Below are 22,701 nucleotides of genomic sequence, written 5' to 3' on the forward strand. Positions count from 1 at the left end.
AACATATTTAAGTATATTTAAGACAGTCACTATATTCAACACAGGGATTTTTGGTTTTCTATGACACCATAAATTCCATTGATTATCATACTACCAAAGATCACTGAATAAAATGACTCAAGCTTTTGTAGAGGACAATAGATTGTCACCTCTTTGTTGCTGATTCAGCTAAACATCCTGTTGGTAACCTGAAGGTAAAAAGATTTGAAATGGGATTTGGTGATGTAAAAATCTCAGGGAAAAAGAAAAGCGAAACTGAATTGGGCTGGTACACACGTCTGCGATGGGACTCACAGTGATGACGTTGTGGAGCCTAGGGGTTCTTTGCTACATAAAGTGGAGGATCCATTTGATTTCATAAAAACATTCTGCATGTAAGGGAAGGAAGGACCCAACAAGGAACTTTATTGCCTTCCCCATAAAGTCATTCCAACTTGGAACTGAGTATGGAATGTGACACAATCAAAACCCTGCCTACAAATCTTAAAAACATTTTTCTCTGGAAATACCCTCAATATCTTTGCATAGCTGAATACCTTTCGGTCCTCTGTGTGCCTGCCCACAGTCACTCATTTGTATCATGTTCTGCAACCTAAACGCTCTTAAAGAAAACTGGTCTGAATAGCTTGTCTGCTTTTCTGCTAAGCTTCGGGACCATAAATGAGGCAAGCACAAAATTTGAGACAATGCTCACCAACCCAGTGTCAAATCAGGAGAAACAAGATCAGCTTCCTACTGTTACAATGAAGAAATGTCCACAAATAATCAGGAATGCAAGTGTCAGGATGAACATCTCAAACTTTCCTTCTGGGAGGTGAATTTTCCTTTTTCTTTTTTCCCGGGAATTTTAACGATGAGTACAAAGAAACCACTAAATATTCCCATATTTATGGTAACCAGTTGGTGCTTGGAAATTGGCATGACATCAACAAACCAAACCCAAAAAACTATGTATGGTATTTTGTTTGGTTTGGGAAAAATAGCTTTTACTTCTATCAACACCATAAAATTAACCGTGAAATAATTTTGTCAAGCAGTTTGAACTGTTTTAGGCTTAAAAAATATCATAAGGAATGCTTAAAATTAAAACTTCTATTTGAAGAATAAAACTTAACAAACTTGTATTTCCCTTGAGCCATTTTATCAAGTAGACTTTGTGAATAACTAAGGTGATGTGAACAGCAGAAGAGCAATGATACAATTTATAAAAGATGGCAAAGACTGAATAGAAATTTTCTTGCCTGGCAGGGGCGGAGTGAAGAAGAGTGTGCTGCAGCCAGGCCCAGAATGCCCAGGACAGCCTACCTGACCTCTTTCATTCATGTGTTTGCCGAAAGTAAATAAAAGTTATAAACATTTGCTCTGCATTATTTCTCTTTGCACAACAAAGAGACTTTTAGCAGCAAAATATGACCAGCAATTGCTTACGGCACAAGAAAGTTCAATTCCATTACTTATAACACCTGAGCAGTCTGTCTATCCAGACAACACCAGACACCCAGACAGAAAACTGTATGATTCAAACATCTAGACTTTTCCAAATATCCATATGTTTGATATCATGAAGACCAAATTTACCACTTGAGTGACCTATTTTGCCACTTTTCCTCAGGATATTTGCAGTCATGTGGACAGTCTTTATTTTTTAATAACTCTTTGTCTACTTTGGTTTAGTGACGATGGTTCAGCAATCATCTGGAAAATTCAGATGTTGAAAGCCCCCAAAAGAAAAGAAACTTAGTCAGGAGGAAAAATCAGAGCTTGAGGGCTATCAATGGTCCAGCGGTTTTGTCTATGTTGAAAAATCACTTAACTGTCCATTTCTTTCCACTTCCATTATTCTGAAAATTATTCTCACAAGAATTATTTTTTCCAGTTTGGGAATAGATACACAGACTAGGTGACTGGCAGAATTGAGATTCACAATATGAGTGAAAGATTCTAATGCTTGTAAACCCAGTTTAGTGTGTTTAGACACAGAGGCTCCTGTGACATCGTGATATATTTACAATGGGAAGATGAGTAAGGCCATGGTAACCCTGAATCTCATTGCTGTTGAAAGGAGGGATGGTTAAATCGTTCATGTTCTACAAACAAGGGTGACTTACAATACCTTGGAATACCTTATCTTAGAACCCATCAGAAGCTCTCCTGCAGAGCCCATAAGGGCCAGTGGTCAAGGAGAACCATCACAGGGGGTGGGCTCCCCTGACAGAGTCACTCTTAGACGTGACACCACTGACATCTCTGTTTTCCCACTGTCATCAGGCCCTGGTCTTTCCAAAGGGGACATGTCTATTGTTATAGTTATGGACTGGCAGTGACTATTTTGAACTCCTCTGCTCTGTGAAAAGGCAAATACTGTGGATGAGCCACTGACAGGTTTTCTCTTCATCACCATACTTGGGCCTCTACATTAATAGATAACCTCTGGCCCAACACCCAATCCTGCTAGAGTAACTCTTACCCATGAACCTTGCTCAAGAGGACTGTTTATTGCTCCTATATCCCCATGATTGGCCACCTCATTGTACATTACAGAGTATCTTTGTACCTATGTGGGCTCTGGGGTTCAGAAAATGAACATTTTCTTTAACTTGTTAGTTTTCATTGCCTGGCAATTGAAAATAAATCACGTGGTGGTAGACCACTTTTTGTCCCCATTTTAATTCAGTTCTTGTGCCAAGAGCTAGTTCTGAAAACTGACTCGCGGTGATACTGGTGCTGATAACTGGGAAGATCATTCAGTAGTGCTTGCTATTATACATCTTGGTGATAATCACCAAGGTGATAGCTTAGGGAGGAGAAATATCTTCGAAACACAAGAAAAAGAATCCCTGCTTCTTCTTCTCATTTTCCCTCTAGACTGCTTATTGACACATCTGATGACTTCCACTCTTTCATCTAGGGTGAACGCCTAAAATTGTTATACCAAAAGATTAGACGGAAAACTTTATAAGAACATATGAAGGCCCGACTCTCTTGCATACTTTGAAACTATAACCTGATAACTTCTGGTAACTTCATTCTTATCTTGTAGCTCAAATCTTTCTTTGAAAAACAAACAAAAAACGGAAGGGAGAAAGAACCGTGTCTTAAATTAAGAGACGGCCTATTTACCTCTATGTGAAAATGTAGTCATTAAGAATATTGGGGCCGGGCGCGGTGGCTCCCGCCTGTAATCCCAGCACTTTGGGAGGCCGAGGCGGGCAGATGACGAGGTCAGGAGATCGAGACCATCTTGGCTAACACGGTGAAACCCCATCTCTACTAAAAAATACAAAAAAAATTAGCCGGGCATGGTGGTGCACGGCTGTCGTCCCAACTACTCGGGAGGCTGAGACAGGAGAATGGCGTGAACCCGGGAGGCGGAGCTTGCAATGAACCGAGATTGCGCCACTACACTCCAGCCCCTGCGACAGAGCGAGACTCTGTCTCAAACAAACAAACAAACAAACAAACAAAAAAAACACAAAAGAATCTCGGATTTGTGATCTTTGAGCTCGTAACCAAGGTTTTGCAGGGCCTGAGAAGCAACAGGCTAGCCAGTTCCACATGGAAATGGATCTCGGTTTGGAACTGCTAATGTCATCACCTAGGAAGGCAGGAATCAAATTATTCAGTAGCTACACCCATGCAGATTTTACCTCTGAAGCTGAATAAAAACTCGAGTTTTATAAATTGGTTATTACAATGCTGACAATGGTAGTCTCGAGAAATGAAATAAAAGCAGCAACCGTACTCAGACAGATCAGTTGTTCAACAGATGACAGTGACATTATTTTCATTTCCAAACATGTGGATTTGAATCAATTTAAAGCAAGTCTCCACGACCCAGTACCCCATTCTCCGAGCTATGCAAGCCCCCGGGAATATTTTTCTTTTTTTAAAAACAGCGCTTACTGGAAAAAACAAATGAAGCAGATGAATATTCATAGTGTGAGCAATGAGAAGCAGGTAGCAGGAATTCACTAGCGCTCCACTTCACAGAGGTCTTTCTCTTCAGCCCTGGGCACGTCACGGTACTACTGCTGAACGGAAGTGCTCCTTTTTCACTAACTGATTAATGCTCCCTTGCAGGAGCTTCGTTACAATATTACAAGTCAAGAATTTGCAAGATTAAAGTGTCTGTTGAATTAATTAACTGCAAATCACCTCCAGTAAAGCTTGACAAGCTCCAAGATGTTTCTGTAGAAAAAGAAGGGAATCGATAGCATCAGCAATAGGCACCTTTGCGACAGTGGAGACTGTATTTTTGAGTGACAGCTCACTGCTGCCTTTCTCCCTCTTACAGCAGGAGGGATTTACATCTTTCCACAGAGCTCCAAGCCTCCGATTCAGACCGTGGAAAATGTTTCACCCCAGGCTTTCAAAATATACTTCAGAAATTCATTTCCTTTTTTATGTACAATGCATTAGATAGGTTAATAAGGGAAGTTGAATGTTTTAACTTTTTGAAAGAATGATATAAAATGACAATTATTCCACTAACTGACAGGTCTCCTTTGGTTATGTTAAGGTGCGTTATTGCTCCCAATTTGAATAGAATAAAAAACATCACAAGGGGCTCAGCAGAAAACCGCAGGTCAAAGGTTAATTGCTAAGTGAATGCAACAGTGCTCAACACACAAAGTGCTCATTTTCCAGACTCACAGTGGTTTGCAATGGGTTCTACTGGTGTGTGATCAAAATAGGAATTTTGATTACAATCATAGAAACCCAAACTATATTTTCAACACATATGGTAGTGTTTTGGAACTTCTTGATGAATTAATCTGAAATAATTAAAAGTGTTGATTTGATACAGGTCCATACCAGAATGCCACTAGAACAGGTAAATTAAATTAGCTTAACCACATCTCCGTCTGATAACATTTGTAGTACTTAAATGAAGTAATAATTTGATTAAATCCATTTTAATACAAATTAAGCAATGGAGAAGAGGAGAAGGTCAACAATTTGGTAGATGGAAATATAATAAAAACACAAAACTTTGTATTTTCTGAAATTCCAATAACAGGGTAGATGACATGCTTCAATTATTAGCACAAGAGAAAATTTTGTGTGAGTACTGTGCTGGTAATATTGGCTTAATATTTTGATTAATTAGTTTTGTGGTTGATTTGTTTTGTTAAACAAGATAGCAAATATTATATCCGTAACTACATGCTTCTTTTTGTCTGGTCCAACGACTAAAGTAGTAATAATTGTAGTAAGGAATGTGGTAATGGTGGCATGACCCTAGAGATCACGGTACCTTGTAACATTTATTAGGTCAACTCTTTTATTAATGCATAATGTGACTCGCCAAGGAATTTGAATTATTCTGTACTCATAAAAGTTAATATGCTTTCTTCTCTCTTTTCTTCTACTCCATGGAGGGTCAATGGGTTTATATATTCCCTGACCAGAATTATTTCACATAAGGAAAATTAGTTATACAAGTTAATAGTGATCTTTAACAATCTGCTCCTTACATATGTGGGAAGCCAATCACTCAGGGCCACATTGCAGGAGAGAATGCAATCGGGTCCAAAGCCAGTGTGGGTTTCCCCAAGGAGCTGGGGCTGACTGTCTTGACTCCTGACTCTTGAAATTGTCATGCAGCACAGTGCTGCTCTTCTGGGCATGGGAGGAAAGGCTTTAGAGCAATAGCTGATGTTTATGTCTGGAAATTTGTTATTCCTAAATAACCAGTATGCTGGAGAAACACAGTAAGTGAAGAATGCTTTCTTGAAAAATCAGAGAAGTCACCTATTGGAAAACTCTTCACTTTGGAGACTCCCTAATTTCATGCCTTTTCTTGAAGTAAATTCTCAAGAATCGCTCCAAAGTTTATCCAAAAATGATTGTTTTCAATCAAATACCATGCGCCAAGAGAGTATTTCAATTTTGTGTGTGTGTTGTGATATCAGTTTAAAATATCTAGTGTTGTGGAGAGTCATATAAACAAATTATAAAATTACTTTTTATAAGCAGTCATCTAGTATTGATTTTTTTTGTATTCGTATTGTTACTTTATGTTCGTCATCATTATTTTATATGGTAACTGTTTATTGTGAGGCTTACATGCTACACAATGACATTTTGGTCAATAACAGACTGTACATATGACAGCGATCCCATAAGACAATAATACTACATTTTTTACTGTAACTTTTCTGTTTAAATACACAAGTACTTACCATGGTGTTACAGTTGCCTACAGTATTCGGTATGGTAGCATGCTGTACAGGTTTGTAGCCTGGGGACAATAGGCTCTACCATATAGCCTAGGAGCATGGTAGGCCCTACCGTCTAAGCTTGTGTAAGCACACTCCATCACACAATGATGAAATTGCCTGACGATGCATATCTTAGAATGTATCTCCATCCTTAAGTGACACATGACTGTATAGTCTTAGAAAATCTGTGTTTCTTTCTTGCTTCAATATGGAATTAAATATAGATATTGAGAAGAAGTAGTGTGGTAGAGTAGAAAAGAGTAAGAGTTGATGTCAGAAAACTATGATTGTGCTGCTAATAGCTAGACTGTGAGCTGTTCTGATACAACTTTCCTTTTGTGCTTGACTGTACATTGCCTAGCCATAAGAGTTGCAGAGGTCATACCTGTTGAATAAATGACTCAGGGAAAAAAATAAAAGTGTAATATGTAATCCTGATGACAAAAATTACCTGTTCTTTTGGATCTCAGTTGTCTCATCTATAAAATAAAGTGATAAAGCAACACTTAGATTTCTTTTACATGCTATTTCCTATAAAATCAGTGACTTCTAATTTTATGCAAATTCATAAAGATCTCTTAAATCAAAGCAGGAAGATAGTTACTTGTATTTTAATATACTACATTCATATTGATCGTGAAGATTTTTTAAAATAAACACCAGGGTTGAGAAAATTTTTGGTTTATTATTGGCTACCTTTTTAGTATCAGTTCAAACAGCACACACACAGCTAGGCAACAGTATCATTGAATGGGTTACAACTCTGTCATCTTGCAGACCTTCAGACATGCTATATCTAAAGTGAGAAGGGAAAGAACACATCAATTATTGTATAATTCCATTCAACAAATATTTGGTCGACACTTGCAGTATTATTTGCATCTAACACTAAGATAAGGTTCCTAGACTTATATGATTGTTCAAGCTAGTGGTTTAATAATCCTCTAAATATTAAATTTTGTGACCTGCAAGATATTAAATAAAATTTAGGAAAAATTATGGCAGTGAAACAGAATTACCTTATACTTTAAAACATCATTTCAAAGACTTGTTAGATCCTTTTCTTCCTTCCTTCCTTCCTTCCTTCCTTCCTTCCTTCCTTCCTTCCTTCCTTCCTTCCTTCCTTCCCTCTGTCTCTCCCTCCCTCTTTCTTTTCTTCTCTTTCTATCTCGTTAAAATGCCAAAGTAAGTAATGGGGTTTAGTTTTTTTTCAGTCTGCTTAATTGGATGAAAACAGCATACACATATAAAATACGAGGGACGTGGCATCACGTTAATTTATATTTATCACTTAATTGAATACATAGTAGAGTCATAGGAGGGGGACAGTTGCCTGGAATGGAAGAATAGCATTTATCTGCCTACTATGAGTTAGAGAGTTAAGGTAAAATTTAGTTACAGGTGATAGAGACTTCCATTTCACATCATTGACTGTTACATTTTTAACAGTTCATTTTGAAGGACATCTTTGACTTTTAAATAAAATTTTCTTGGAAAAATTTGATCATCAGACCATGATTCTGCTTCTTCTGAACACTTGCCAAATCAGGACTAGATTTTGTGGGAAGAGTCACTGGGCTCCCAGAAGTCACAGTTGTTGAAAGCTGTGCTCAACCCTCAGCCCCACTGTTTCCTAGCTGTGGGACCTTTGGGCAAATTGCTTGACATCTCTAAGTCAAAGTTTTGTCGTCTGTAAACGGTGCTTAACTCACAGAAGACAGTGAGGACTAAATGAAACCACATAGATACAGTTCTTAGTCCAGCACTATGTACCCAATAAACCATCCATCGTGATGAGCTACTCTCAATATGGGAGATAGAACCATAAGAAAGTCTATGGGGAAATGAAATAACTAAAAGCAAGACTTGATTTAGGCAGCTTGTTTCTGACTTAGGCCGTCAGTATATTAGGAAAATATTTCAAGGACATTGTCATCTCTTGTTTTGCAGAATATAGGCCTCAAGTTTGACATTTGGGGCTAGGTCACTGCCTGCTCTCTCTCTCTCTCTCTCTCTCTCTCTCTCTCTATCTATCTATCTATATATATATATATATATACACACACATATAAATGCAAATGGCTGTTTGGCACTTCTTCCGTGTGGCTTTCTGTCGTGAGAGCAGGCTGCTTGCGTGTTAGCCTAATTGCTTCAATTAGCAAAATTAAATGGCTCGTTATGTTTTTATACAATTCCACCCACATTCTGCAATTTTACTTTAGAATGAGTAATGATACTGTCGAGGCTGTTGATTGATAGTCTTGCCACATGCCCATTTTTAGGACAGCAACTAGACAAGACATATGTCAACACAGAGAACTCTGGAGTGGCGTGATGCTGCTACCCAGGTGCCTATGTGAAGAGGAGAGATGCCACTCGAATGCTCAGGGCATTTCATGGCCTGATACAGGTCCAGACAAGACTCTTAGAAATGGGGGATAGAGTGGAATCACCCATCCTTGGCCATTGTGAAACACTGGAGCACCAGGTGGGAGAAGGAGTGTTAGGAGTCAGAAGCTGACACAAGCGATCATTTTGATTGTTTTCAAAAATGACATTGGATTGCCGAGACAAAGGAACGTTGATCTGCCTCTGTCACTGAAATTATAGGAATGACCACCCCAGTCCTGCTGTGTTTTCGCCATGCGCTTCAACCATCCTCTGAGCTATAATCTGAATGACAGTATGAGCTATTTTTAAAAAGGCTTTAAGGAATTCTCCTTAGCACATAAAAATGCAGGCATCTCATCCAAGCTTTATATAGAAACAGCAATAGCTAATGGCAAAGATATGTGGAAAATGCAAGGGAGCATATATTTAGTCTAGAAAATGGTTCATTAGAAAAAATCTCTGGATTCTTGTCTAAACATTGTGTCAGAACTTGTTTCCATTCAATGGCATTTGGTATATTTAAAAGCAAATGTGTAACCTTACACAATCCTGGTAAGGACAGAAGAGGTTTTCTTTGCTCAATTCAATCTGTTCAGAGAAAGAAACTTTGAAGTGACACAGAACTATTTTATTCAGCTGTTTGAAAGATGAGATCCTTAAGAAGTGATAAAACTCATTCAAGCTAAGAAGTGCTGAATTGTATCTAGGTATTTCCAACTGAAGTTCGTAAGTGTGTTGGTCTTATAGATGGACTGTAAGCTTGGGTTGGTTTTGAAAAAGCAGTAGGAAAATGCTTTTTTTCTAAAAAGCTTATGTACACTTTATATGCATAACATACCACTTTATATGCATTCAAAAGCAGTATATACTTTATCCTTTTCATCTCTGTTACTTTAGTTGGAAAGTGTGTGTACATACATATACGTGTACATTATATATGTACACGTATATGTACACACACACTTAAAAAGAACATATCATTTTTAAAAAACAGCCATTGAGTTTTCAATTACTCTCATTCACTTTTAATTGGTCTGTGCAATCACTTCCTTTACTCACAGAGCAAAATAAATTGGGCATTTTGAAATTAACCATAAATACTTCATTTTACTTTTATCTTCAGATTATCTTTTGCTAATACTTGAATTATATATTCTTGCCATGTCAGTAAGAGAATTTATTATATTTGTTGGGTTAACAGCATTTATCATAAATGAGTAGTAACTAAGTGTCTGTAAAGTCAATGTTACTGAACTAGACAGTACATAGTTAAGTAAATAAGCAAAGAGGATTTAAAGGACATAGTCATTTTGGGAGACCAAACTTTGACTTACACGGAAAAATTATTTCCTTTTCTTTCACACAAACAAAGTGTCACTATGGTTAAGATACACACACACACATTATATATATTCATTAAACATGGTTTCATATTTAGAAATGCAAGTAAAAAAAAAACAAATTACAATGTTGTTCCTTTAGAAAATTTCCTGATCCTATGCAAAAAGTGAGTAAGAGCAGATCTCCCTCTTAAATGGAATCAAAGTGGACTCAGACATGGAAAGGAGGCTGCAGATAAGGAATGCACCATTTCCAATTTTTTTTCCTTTGGGATTCTCCAGTTACTGTCTGTGGAGGGTTTAATGGCAGACTGAAAAGGAAATGTTAGAATTAAAATATAAATACAAAAATTAAACTTTGTTTCTTTGTACATTGACGATGTCTCTTTAAATCTGAATACTTTAAACTCTCTGTTATCTGTGCATCTAGAAAACGAGTAAAAGTTGTTATCACCACAACAGTCTGGTGGCAGTGTATTGCTTCCTGAATCATGGAAGCAAGGCTAAATCATGATTTACCTCTAGAGTAAGTTGTTTTGCTCTTGTAACCTTTTGAAAGGTTATAATTCATCATATCGTGGATATGTTCTTTCCTTAACAAGAATTCATGCCGAATTAAAACATCATAATCTCCAAGTATGTCAGATAACAGAGTATTTACAGTATTTGGGAAATCACTGAAAAATTCAACCTTCTTACATTCTCCTGACTGCCAATCTCACCTCCAAGTCAAAGCACAGTACATCGTTTTTAATTGACATAGTATTCATTCTGACTCTTAACATGTTGAATGAGAGACCAAGTTGAGAAATAACTTAGAACTTACATGATTGAAGCATGATGGGGCCTGTTGGGTTTGTGTTGATTGATTGACTCTATTAGATTGTAATCTGTGATTTACTCATAGAATCAAAGGTATAGTTCAAATGAGAAACTCAATTTCCAAAGATCATCAGTTAAAAGTTGTCTTGGAAACAACGAAGCTAATAACTCAAGGTTCTGCACAAAAGTGAAGAATTTGCCAAAATCATCATTTTTTTCCTTCTACAATGGGGGGTGGAATGTTTTCACCATGTGCTGACAACAAGAGCCTTTTCCTGGGCCTTTACTGGTGACTAGGTAATCTTTCCACATCCCAACAAAAGATTATATTTTTTAGTGGAAATCTTGCTTGGAGGATCAAATCCTGGAGTACTAGGAAGTATGTCTACTTATAAAAATTGTCTATTTTTAAAAAAAAAATTGATTTGGGGCTTTGTACCAAAAGAAGTCCTAGGTTGAGCCCTCTGTTACTTCCTGTGATGTCATTGTGGGGACACAGTCTCTGGATGACACACCCATTACAGGTGGTGGCTAGAGAACTGGACTACTTTATGTGAATTAGTCCAAATAACCAAATAATTAAGTTAAACTTTTTTTCTTTTTCTTTTTTAGTGGTTTGACTAATACTTAATCTATCAGCTGGGTTAATATAAAACCAGGGAAGGAAGTTTTAAGACATCTTCCACTGTGGTCAGGTTTGTTATAATGGATGGATGAAAGTAATCATTTACATCTTTGATTTCCTGGGAAACATTGGCCAGTCTTGACAAGCCCTTTCTATTTAAGCTGATTCTCTCTTCACCTGATATTCTGATAGCACCCCTGGCCAGGTTCCTGGGGGCACCAACTTGCAAAGTAGGGTGATCTTGCAAAAGACAAATGTTTTCAATCTGCTGAGGCAGGCTGATGGAATTTGTGGACCAGGTTCTGACATCCCAAGTAATTATGACGCTTAAAGTATTTTAAACGATTCCAGGTCTATAAAAAAAGTGATGATGCCTATGTGTATACCCTATATTTTTTATTACAAAAATATTGAAATAATCCATGAGTTATTCCACTCTGCACCAACTATAAAAAAATACTATCAAAGTTTGACCGGCACTTTTAATGCAACGAAAAGCACCATGACCAAGGACACTGAGAACAGAAAGCGGGGAACGTTTACTTGCTGTACGGAGGTATTTAAAACCCAGAAGCTTGTTGTAAGAGTGCGACTTTACAGATGATTCAAATACAAATCTTAGCTGGATATAGTGATAAGCCCTCTATCAGTTCAGAAGGGTTTTTTCATAGCATATTCATTGCATCTGTCTGCTCATACTTACTAAAAAGTGTCCCAAAGCCACTAAAAGACGTATCACTTTGACCTTGGATTGCGGGGAGCAAAAGTCTGTACACAGTGGAGAACTTGATTGCTTGTTCTCTTGCCTGCTTTTAGGGGGCTCATGCCAATCATTCTCAGTTGTTCGGGGCTTCCACATCAGTCCTGTGGTTGGATGGTGTTTGGCACTAGAAAGGAGTGGCACGGCGTCTTCCAGAGTCGGCGTCTGCCTATTGTCACACAGAGCCACTCATTCTGCATCTGGAAACAGATCCGGTTGCAGCCCATTCCTCTGGTTCGTGCAGCACTGCCGTTATGTCCCAATAGGCGCTGCACATGCCTGGGAATCGGATTCTCATTTTGCCTTTTTCCCCACTTCCTCTTTGTGTACCTATTACATTTTTGCAATTGAATACTGAATCATGATTACTATTTAATTTACATCATAAAGTTATTGAGCTCCTTGGTCTTGTCGAAAGCCGTACATGGGCTGCATAGGATTTCTGTCAAAAAGGATCTTCACAACAGAAAATTTAAAATATAAAACAAATCCTGAAATGTGTAGAAAATGAACCATTCCATCAATGCTAACACATGTGTAAACAACATTTGGGTTTGCTGTCCATTGGATAGGATTTTCACACGTGGTATGGATTTCCAAATGAGAAAATGGTTTATGAATTCTTTTCTAAGCAATACTATTTTTTTTTCTTGAGGGATACTTCTCTCTTTGTTTTTATATTCCTGCAGGAATCAGAGCTTTGCATCAGGAAAAGTCACCTAAACTTTTTTGACAGAGGACTGGTGTTAGTGTGTGTATGTGTGCATGACTGAATCTATTTTTATGGAAAGATCAGTTAACACCATCAAGACACCCTAATGATTGGAGGCAAAATTTTCCATAATAATAGTACCCTCTGGTGGGTGCACCCAAGACCGTGCAGGAGGAGTTTGGTAGCAATGGAGAGTCCTACTAAGCCAGCGTCATTCTTTCAGGTGGAGTCAGAGACTCTCAGGTGCAGCTGCTTTGGAAGGAGACCAGCTGCCCCCAGCCAACAGGATCAAATGATAATGGTGATGATGGTCACACTAGGAACTTCACAGCTCACTGCCCTGCTCTAGGATGAAGTGTCATTATGGCCACAGCCCTGCTGTCACCCCTTCATCTGTATGTTGTGGGTCCTGCAACTCCTTTTGCTTTATAAAGTGGTTTCGTACTCCAATCGCTCCTGAATAAGGGCATCATCTTTGTACTGCAGCCTTGGAGGAGATGGGGAACATTCAAAAGCTAAAATAGCCTTTCGGAGGCTTCGGTCCAAAACATGCCTCTCCCATGCTGGGTACCTATTCCTGAACAAGTCAATTTTAATGACTGATTCTTCAATCCGTGGTGGGCGAGATGATGGGGTGGATGGGGCAGTGGGTCTCACCTGAAAGACAGGTACACACCCATCCCGCTCTGCGAATTTCTGATCACGCTCGCTAACAACACTGCGGTTGTTTGAGATGGACCGTAGGGTGCTTGTGGCCACGTCTGGGGGCAAAGTGAAGGCAGCGGCTGGGTCCTCACAAGCACAGCTTGGTGACTGCCCAAATCTGGGTCCATTGGGATGAAAGAAGGCATAATACATCAGCATAAAAACAACGCCAGTTAAAAAGCTGCTGAACACCACACACAGCGCTGGAATGGCAAATGCGTCTGCAATCTGGGGAGCCTTATAGAGGTACCAGAGGGCACTCAAGGCTGTATTTTCCAAAAGGATCACAAAATAGTAAATGAATAGCCTGCAGCGTGTCCTGCCTTCCTTGACATTGAACCAACTGAAGATGTAGATAATCCCCACCACCATGTCGAACACAATCTCTTCCCATTTGGTGATACAGAATTCTGTCTCACAGTGGACGATCCAGAAGGTCATGATGCACCAGTGAAGGACGATGAAGATCCCAAAGTACAGCTGGAAAACCGAGGCAAAGAGGGCAAACGTGATGACCCTGGCGGCGATGGTGAAGAAGTGCCAGCAGAACTGGATGATGACCGCCATGTAGCTGATGGGCTTCTTATCATCTCGAGAGTCCCGGAGGGCCTTCTGATAGGAGGCCAAGGCCCAGGCCAGGGACACGAGGGAGGCTGCCGCTGTGAAACCTACAAAGGCAAACAGGAAGACAGTCTGTCAAAAATCAGTTGCAGCAATACCCCTGGAAGTCACACAGAGCTGGGGCTTGGGGAAGGCTGGCTTTGACCTCAGCAAAGGCTCTTAATTTCTTTTTTTTTTTTTAGACAGAGTCTAGCTCTGTTGCCCAGAGCGATCTTGGCTCACTGCCAGCTCCACCTCCCCGGTTCACGCCATTCTCTTGCTTCAGCCTCCGCAGTAGCTGGGACTACAGGCGCCCACCACCACGCCCGGCTAATTTTTTATACTTTTAGTAGAGAAGGGTTTTCACCATGTTAGCCAGAATTTTCTTTGGGTTTTAACTCGGATAGGGATCCTCGTATCTGTCCTCTCTAAGGCTCACCCATATGGAGAAGTCATGAAGCTAATAGGAATGCTCCTCAAACCCAGCACGGGTGTGAGGCCTGGAAATGGGGTGGAGTTTAACTGTCTGTATTTGGTGTAAATGGACTAAGGAGGTAGTTCTGTGAAGTGGGAAAATAACCATGGACCGGAGGCTGTCGGACCTGGGTTGCTGTTTTAACTTTGCCACTTACTACCCTCATGTCCTGGGACTATTGTTAAAACAGGTGTCCTCATTTTTAAAGTGGGTGATCTCCAAACCTCCCTGTCAGCTTTGTGATTCCATGATTGAAGGGGATATGTAATCACAGGAAACCAGGGACTAGCTAGTTTATCTTTCTGCTTGGAAGCAGGATTAAATGTAGCTTATGCACAAAAGACAGTTTATGCGTTCTTAGAAATAAAAGGTGTCTGTACAACATCCTTGGCAATGTTTCTTGTGATACCTGGTGCACAGTTTGTCCTAGTGCAATCTGGCCCTCTTCCTACAGCTTTCATCTTTTCCTCACTGCCTTTCCCATAACAGAAGACATGTCCGCTCCCTGTCTTCCATCTCTTGGCCCTTCATAGATTAAAGATTATACTGAAATTATTTTTCAGTCACTTCTCTTATTTTATCATTTTATTGGCCCCATTTGGTTGGTATTCCCTCTAAAAGTAGGCTTCCAAATGTTACAAATCTTTTTTTTTTTTTTTTTTTGAGACGGAGTCTTGCTCTGTCGCCCAGGCTGGAGTGCAGTGGCACGATCTGGGCTCACTGCAAGCTCCGCCTCCCAGGTTCACGCCATTCTCCTGCCTCAGCCTCCGAGTAGCTGGGACTACAGGCGCCCACCACCACGCCCGGCTAATTTTTTTTGTATTTTTTAGTGGAGACAGGGTTTCACCGTATTAGCCAAGATGGTGTCAATCTCCTGACCTCGTGATCAGCCCACCTCGGCCTCCCAAAGTGCTGGGATTACAGGCATCCGCCACTGTGCCTGGCCAAAAGTCATTTTTGTTGTTTTCCTCGACTCTTGTTCCACCTCCTGTGTGGCACAGTTCATCTCTATGGTCCAGATGTGGCCAGGGCTCACCTAAAAACACACTGGCCTCCTTTAGGAGAGGGCTTTTATGGGAAATTCCTCTTTGTCACGGAAACGGTATGCCGATCTGCATCGCAGCTGGCTTCCTTAATGAGCTGAACCAAGACTTACCAAGACTAAGAATGCTCTCATCTGTTTTAAAGTCCGGCTGGCTTTTTCTTCACCGAATCTATTATTAATCATAACCAGGCCCCATTAAAACCTTTCTCTTCTTTTGGAAATAATAGAAGATATGTTGATTGCCAAGAGCTTATAATGGAATTGGTATTTTTATTCAAAAATATTTTTTATAGAGAAGAGCTGTTGTCTATAATCCTTGAAAAATGAAAAGGAAGTACTCTTGTGGAAAAAGGCCACACGAATTGACAGAAATACACTCAACCCCAATAATTATTTCTGATACATCCTCCTTGAATAAGGTAAACTCCAAAGAACAATTATTGATAAGGAAAATATTTTCCAATAGCCATTTCTCATATTTCCTCCCAATAAAGCCAGCAGAACAACTAGACATGCTACACTAGGACCTTCAGGCTTTTCTTTTCTTTTCTTTTTCTGGTTAGCACAAAAATCTTTAATTGCTGTAAGTCACAGGCAGCTGTGGTGCTATTTATAGGTCAGAGACCAGTATACAAAGGAGTTTCTGATAATTTAATTTCTAAGCAACAGAAAACACCGACATCAATTATAAAACTAATTCTGGAGTGAAAAGAGGGGAAGTAGAAAAGTTTAAAAAATGACAAAAGAAGGTGAGAGAAATGCGAAATAAAAGGTAATGGGATAATGACTATGCGAACGTCTTTATGATCAATTGGGGATCTAAGAACAAAATGTTGTGCCGTTTTAATTTCTACGCCTTTGTAGGGTATAGAAGCCGCTCATATCTCTCTCCTTATGTGTACCATTTGCAAACGTGTAGCTTCTCACTAGACTGTGCTCGCTTTGTGGTTTTAAGCGGGGCGCCCAGCTCGGTTTCTGCCCAGGAATGCCCCTCCTCTTCCTGCACACTGGCCTCCTTCAGCACAACTGGGGCACAGCGCCGCCTTCAGGAAGATAACTGCATCGCCGGTCAGGCTCGCGCCAACCAAAGCGGCGTTGTCTACGGAGTGGTCAGAATGGTTCTACCAGTGTGCACAGGAAGACGTAACTCAAGGCCGCTTTGGTTGGCGCGAGCCTGACCAAAGTGCTAGGATTTTGGGCATGAGCCACCGTGCTGGGCCTTCCTTTGATGATTATTTACTTTTTCGTATGTTTAACAATTGATTTTTATAAGACAAATACATGCTGAACAGAAAATATGGGGTCATATTCAAGTTAAGACCCTTACAACTTCACAAATTCACAACTGCCACAGAACACTTAGTTCTTTTGCTCTTTATACAAATAATACAAGCTCAGTTTTTTCCAGTGCCAAGGTAGACTTCCTCAGCAAGGCACGGCCTTATTCTTAGAGTTCTCTGGAGCTTCTGATGTGCAGTGGCACAGTGCTGGAACACAGGACTCTGAGCACTCCTTTAGCTATTAATGTGTATTTTAAGTTGTTATTTGAAAATAATTTCAAACTTACAGAAAAATTGTAAGAATAGAAATATTATATTGAACATCTATATTTCATTTGCCCCAATTGTCAACTGACTTTATCATTGCCCTCTCTCTGTCTCTCTCTCTCTCTCTCACCCATTTGTGATTAAATGCATACATTATGGTCCTTTACCCTAAAATATACCAGTGTTTATTTCCTATGAATCGGGATATTCTCTTACATAACCACATAAAGTTATCAACTTCAATCAATTTAACATTGATACAGTACTTTCAAAAAATCCACTATCAGTATTCTGGTTTCACCAATTGACATAAACAATGTCCATTCCAAAATTTTTCTCCCCATACAGGATAAAGTCTAGAATCAGGTACTACATTTAATTGTTGTATTCATTTAGTTTCCTTTAACCTGGAATATTTCCAAATGCTTTCTTTGCCTTTATGACACTGACATTGTTTGAAGAGTATGGTACTTGAAAATAAGAAAAAAAAAAAAGAAAAAAAAGGTGTTCCTCATTTTGGGTTTACCTTCTGCTTCTTCATGGTTACATTCCCAGGCAGGAATATATAAGTGACGTTGAACAGTGTATTTTTTCAGCATCATCAATATACTAAAATATGAAGATTCCTTCAGTGGCTCCAGGAAAAAATATATAATGGGTCTGTCGGTCTTTTCTTTCAAAATAATGAATAGTATATCACTCATGAAAACTTGCTTCTAAGATCGAACTATAAAAACAGCTACAGGGGACTAAAAGGGATTATATATTATTTCTTAAAATGTGAAAATAGGTGATAAGACCTTAAAGCTTACCTATTGCAATCATCTTATTTTATAGAAAAGAAATTGAGTTTCACTTTGAGAGGTTATCTTCCCTCTCTCCTGCCTCCCATTTATCTTGGGTGAAAATTGTCCTTCTCCAAAGTGAACCTCCTGCCTCCTAAACAAGGATGCTAACAGTTAACCTGCCTTTCTCTGGATTCCATCTCTTCCTCTATAAGAGTACCTTCCCCAGATCTTACAAACAGGTAACGAGCCTCCTTTATCCCAGGAAACACCATTCGTGGGATTTTTTTTCTTTCTCCTCTTCTTTATTTCAGATGTGTCTCCTGTTTTCCCTCCTGTTGTTTCTTGTTCCCCCATTTGGTCTGGTTGTCCTTTAGCTACTGCCATTGCTTGGGATGCAGTCCTCAGTCCTCTTTCCATCTCAGCCTTTCTCTGGGTGACCTCACTCACTCCGTGCCTTGAACCCAGCAGAAAGCAAATGCCCATCTGGACTCCCAGCCTTTCTGAGCCCCAGAACTGTATGTCTGACCGTGAGACCTGAAACCTCATGGGCCTACGATGAAATACCTGGACGCAATCTGGCTGTAGGTGACAACATTTGCTTTCTCGTGTAAAGAACACAATTCTTCTTCCCTTTATCCCTCCTGTTGCTAGTGTAATGCCCTTCTCGGAATGAGAGGGAACATGAATTTCCAGATAGGCGGCCACAGTTCTAAGAAAAGGATTTTATCTGCAGCTTGACTGAAATGCCATGTCCAAAGTCACCCAAATCCATGTGTTCATAATGCAGACCATTTTGGGTCATTGTTTCTGTCACTGAAATGAGTCAGGCTGATCAGGATGTCTTTGCTTTCTTACTGTATCACAGTCTGACTAATCAATCTGACTTTGAATACAACAGTTCAATGACCATAAAGTTGGTGTGACAGTTTATTCCATCATTTTGAACTGATTATCAAACGGCTATGTATATACAGAGATTCCTTTTTTTTTTTTTGATTAAGGGTGGTAAAGGAAATTGGAAATATTATAATCCAAGAGTTTTCATTTTGAAACTCTAGACTAGGAGATAGCTACTTTTAGCCCTTCAGATTTGTGCATCTGAATTATTGTAGACACTGCTGAGTAAGCCAGAGGCTAGTTTCTCAGAGGATGTCTAAGATACTTGTCCATTTTAAATAAAGATTTTTCAGAATAAGGGTTATGGGTCTAATACTAGCTCACTAGCGAATTAGCATTTCAAGGGGAACTGACAGAAATCAATATGATGTAGTCCAAGCGAACAGCAAAAGTTTTCAATTTCTTCCCTCTTCTTTTTGCTTCTCATGGGTGTATGTTCCCTTTAGGGCATCTCTCTTCATGTCCTTGTTTTCCTCCCCTTCCTTCCCCTCCTCCCCTCCTTTAACTCTACTCTCCCCTATTTCCTTTTCTTATTGAACGTAGTGCGGAATTAAATTATTTAAAAAATAGTTGTATTAGGTGAACCCAGGAGGTGGAGCTTGCAGTGAGCCGAGATGGCGCCACTGCACTCCAGCCTGAGTGACAGAGTGAGACTTTGTCTCAAAAAAAAAAAAAAAAAAAAGTTGCATTAATGACGTTTGGTGTTCCCCAAATCTAACTCCACATGTGTTCTTAAAACACAAGTAAAGCTCAGAATAAGAAAGGAAGGTACTCTATTTAAATGCCAGTTATCTGCTCTAACTATTCTTTTCTTTACCTTTGCTCTGATTCCTGTGGCTGTGCTCCAAATTCAGATTCGATTTCAAGGCTTCCCACAGCGCCCATTAAAAGGACTCAACATCACTAACCTCTGCTTTTCATCACAGGTAAATTGCTTTCCTATAACCTGCCTCTAATTTGTGTCTAAAAGCAGTCTGAATGAGAGAGGTAGAGAATTCTTTGTATTAGGATTATAAAAAATGATAGCTTAGAGTATGGTTGATAGCAGGTGTGTGTGGTGGGCAGAAACTCTATCATCTCAACTTATGCATTATTTCCTGTAGGAAATAATGTATAAAGGGTTAACGTCGGTTGTAAAACTCCCCTTGAAAACATTATAAACTGAGTCCCTTTGATTTTGAAACCTCTAGACTAGGAGGGGCTATCTCTGGCCCCCAAATGTAAATTGGTTCTCTCCACAGACATGTTTCCATACCAAGTACCCCTTCCTGTTTTTAAGAGCATGGATCCCGGTTTGTAATTATGCTTCATTATGTGCTTGTTTAATTATTGTATTTCTCACTACCGGGGGTCTTTCAGGTAGGGATAAATACCTGTTTATCCTTCTGTCCCCTTGAGCATTGCAAAGTGCTTAACATATATTCAGAATTGGCACTTAGAGGGAAAAGAAGGAGGGACAGAAGGAAAAAAAAGAAAGAGTATTCCAAACGTAGAGCCAGAACCACAGAGAGAATGAAGTGTTCAAAAGATTTGCACGATTCTTCGTTGTTCCTCTCTTCTGCTTTTTTAAAATTTCAGTTTGAGCTGCAAATGCCAAATCACTGTGTAATAAAATCTGAACTCCTGTTGTGTTGTTTGTGGTCTGGGTGTAAACAAGAATTCTTGGAAATCCCCAGTGCATGCTTCGTAGGATGTACAGCCTAATTCCCTAGATGGAAGAGGCTCAGCAAATTAACCAAGTGCTTGAATTCTTTGATTCTTCCACAGAGAGGATGAGCCTGTCATTTTCTTTCTCCCTAAGGAGGCCATAACCTTCCCCTGCAACAGGCAAGCCGAAGTTTGCATTCTTAGAGAAACTTCTGGTCACTGGCACACATTCACAGCTAAATTGCAGCTGGTGAGAAGGCCTCTTTTTTTTTTTTGTTCTAACTTAAAAATTTACTATCATGAACATTTACAAACATACAAAAAAAGCAGAGAGAATAATACAACAAATGGACCCTACATGCTGAATCAGCTAAAGGGCTCTCATTGACTTCTCCATTTCTCTTTATTTCCAGAGCCAGAAGAGCTGTGCTGATGGCTGGGACTCTCTCAGGACAGCTTGGAAGGCCCGACCTGGCAGTTCTCTGGGCCCACCGGAGCTCTCCCGCCTTGTCTTGTACCTGCCTCTCTGTGCTGCAGGCACACTGCCATCTCTCCTTTTCTCAAATGCTATGTAAAGCCGCATTCTCTTCCCACAGATAGAAAATGCTGTGCTCTCCCTTGGAAAGCCACTCTCTCCAATTAATTCCCACTCATTCCTCAGTTTTCAGATGAAGCATCATTCATTCCTTCAGGAAACCTTTTCTAACCCCTAACACCCTTCATTGGTCCTCACATACCCTGGCATGCCTGCTTTAGCTCTATATCTGTGCAGGTACTGATGGATGTGACCCCAGGAGGGAGGGTGTGCAGCCCATGGCTCACCATGGTATCCCCAGCACCCATCACTCTGCTTGCCTATTAACTTCTTAAATTAGTGCATTTTCCCCTCTCATTAAAAAAAAAAAACTTTAATTTTTTCATTTATATATACTGACAGAGCACAAGTACAGCTTTCTTGCGTGCATATGTTGTGCTGTGGTAAAGTCTGGGCCTCTATGTGTACCCATCCCTCAAATGGTAAACATTGTGCCTGAGAGGTCATTTTTCAGCCCTCACCCCCCTCCACTCTCCCACCTTTTAGAGTCTCCAATGTCTATTATTCCACTCCATATGTCCACATGTACCCATTGTTTAGCTCCCACATGTGAGTGAGAACATGTGGTATTTGACTTCCTGTTTGAGTTATTGCACTTAGGATAGTGGCCCCCAGTTCCATCTATATTGCTGCAAAAAACATGATTTCAGTCTTTTTTATGCCTGCATGATGTTTCCATGGTGTACATGTACCATGTACTTTTTTTGATCCAATCCTCCTCTAACGGACACTTAGGCTGACTCCATATTTTTGCGATTGAGAATAGTGCCATGATCAACATACAAGTGCAGGTGTCTTTTCAGTATAATTATTTCCTTCCCTTTGGGTATGTACCCAGTAGTGAGATTGCTGGATGGAATGATAGTTCTAATTTTGGCTGTTTGAGAAATCTCCATACTGTTTTCTGTAAAGGTTGTACTGATTTACATTCCCACCAACAGTGTATAAGCATTCCCTTTTCTCCACATCCTTGTCAACATCTGCTGTTTTTTTGACTTTTTAATGAATGAGTACATTTGCCATACAGTAGCTATTCTCATATCATTTTTCTGTCTTCCCAACATCATTGCAAACATCTTGACTTCACTTTTTCTCTCCCCATTTCTTCATGCTTTCTGTTGGTTTCAACATTTTTAGAGGAAATTTAAAGTATATTCTCACAAGTAGTTTTAAGAATGGACGATTTACAACATAACCCTACTACAGAGGTGAGATGATCACATGACCATTCATTACACATATATCTTCTCCTCACACTCTCACCATAATTTTTTCCCCTAAAGGCATAGTTTCTAAACAAACCAACCGACTAACAAATACAATACTGAAATTTAGATGGCAGTATAATATTGATTTCTTGTAGTCAAGAAATTTTATAGTTTCTTTAGTGCATATAAGGCTCATAATCACAGACAAATTAAGAAGGAACAAGCATTTGTTGGGCCCTTGCTTTGTCCACAGTGATATGTTAGGCAACTACAGCCTTTGTGCAATTTAAATGTCATAATAACACTTTGAGGCAAGTATT

General features: G+C 39.5%; 1 protein-coding gene across 1 annotated transcript in view; it reads right to left on the reverse strand.

Moving 5' to 3' along the window:
• Window positions 1-3,889: 3,889 nt before the first annotated feature.
• Window positions 3,890-22,701, reverse strand: part of LOC108539581 (XK-related protein 4-like) — a 432,691-nt gene continuing 413,879 nt past the window's right edge. Inside the window, 2 exon segments of the mRNA XM_017888393.1 lie at window positions 3,890-4,188; window positions 10,782-14,247. Of these exon segments, the coding sequence (XP_017743882.1) occupies window positions 13,301-14,247 (947 nt within the window). The 3' untranslated portion in view covers window positions 3,890-4,188; window positions 10,782-13,300.

Source organism: Rhinopithecus bieti, unplaced genomic scaffold (assembly GCF_001698545.2).
Source record: "Rhinopithecus bieti isolate Rb0 unplaced genomic scaffold, ASM169854v2 scaffold_18037, whole genome shotgun sequence".
Classification (NCBI taxonomy): domain Eukaryota; kingdom Metazoa; phylum Chordata; class Mammalia; order Primates; family Cercopithecidae; genus Rhinopithecus; species Rhinopithecus bieti.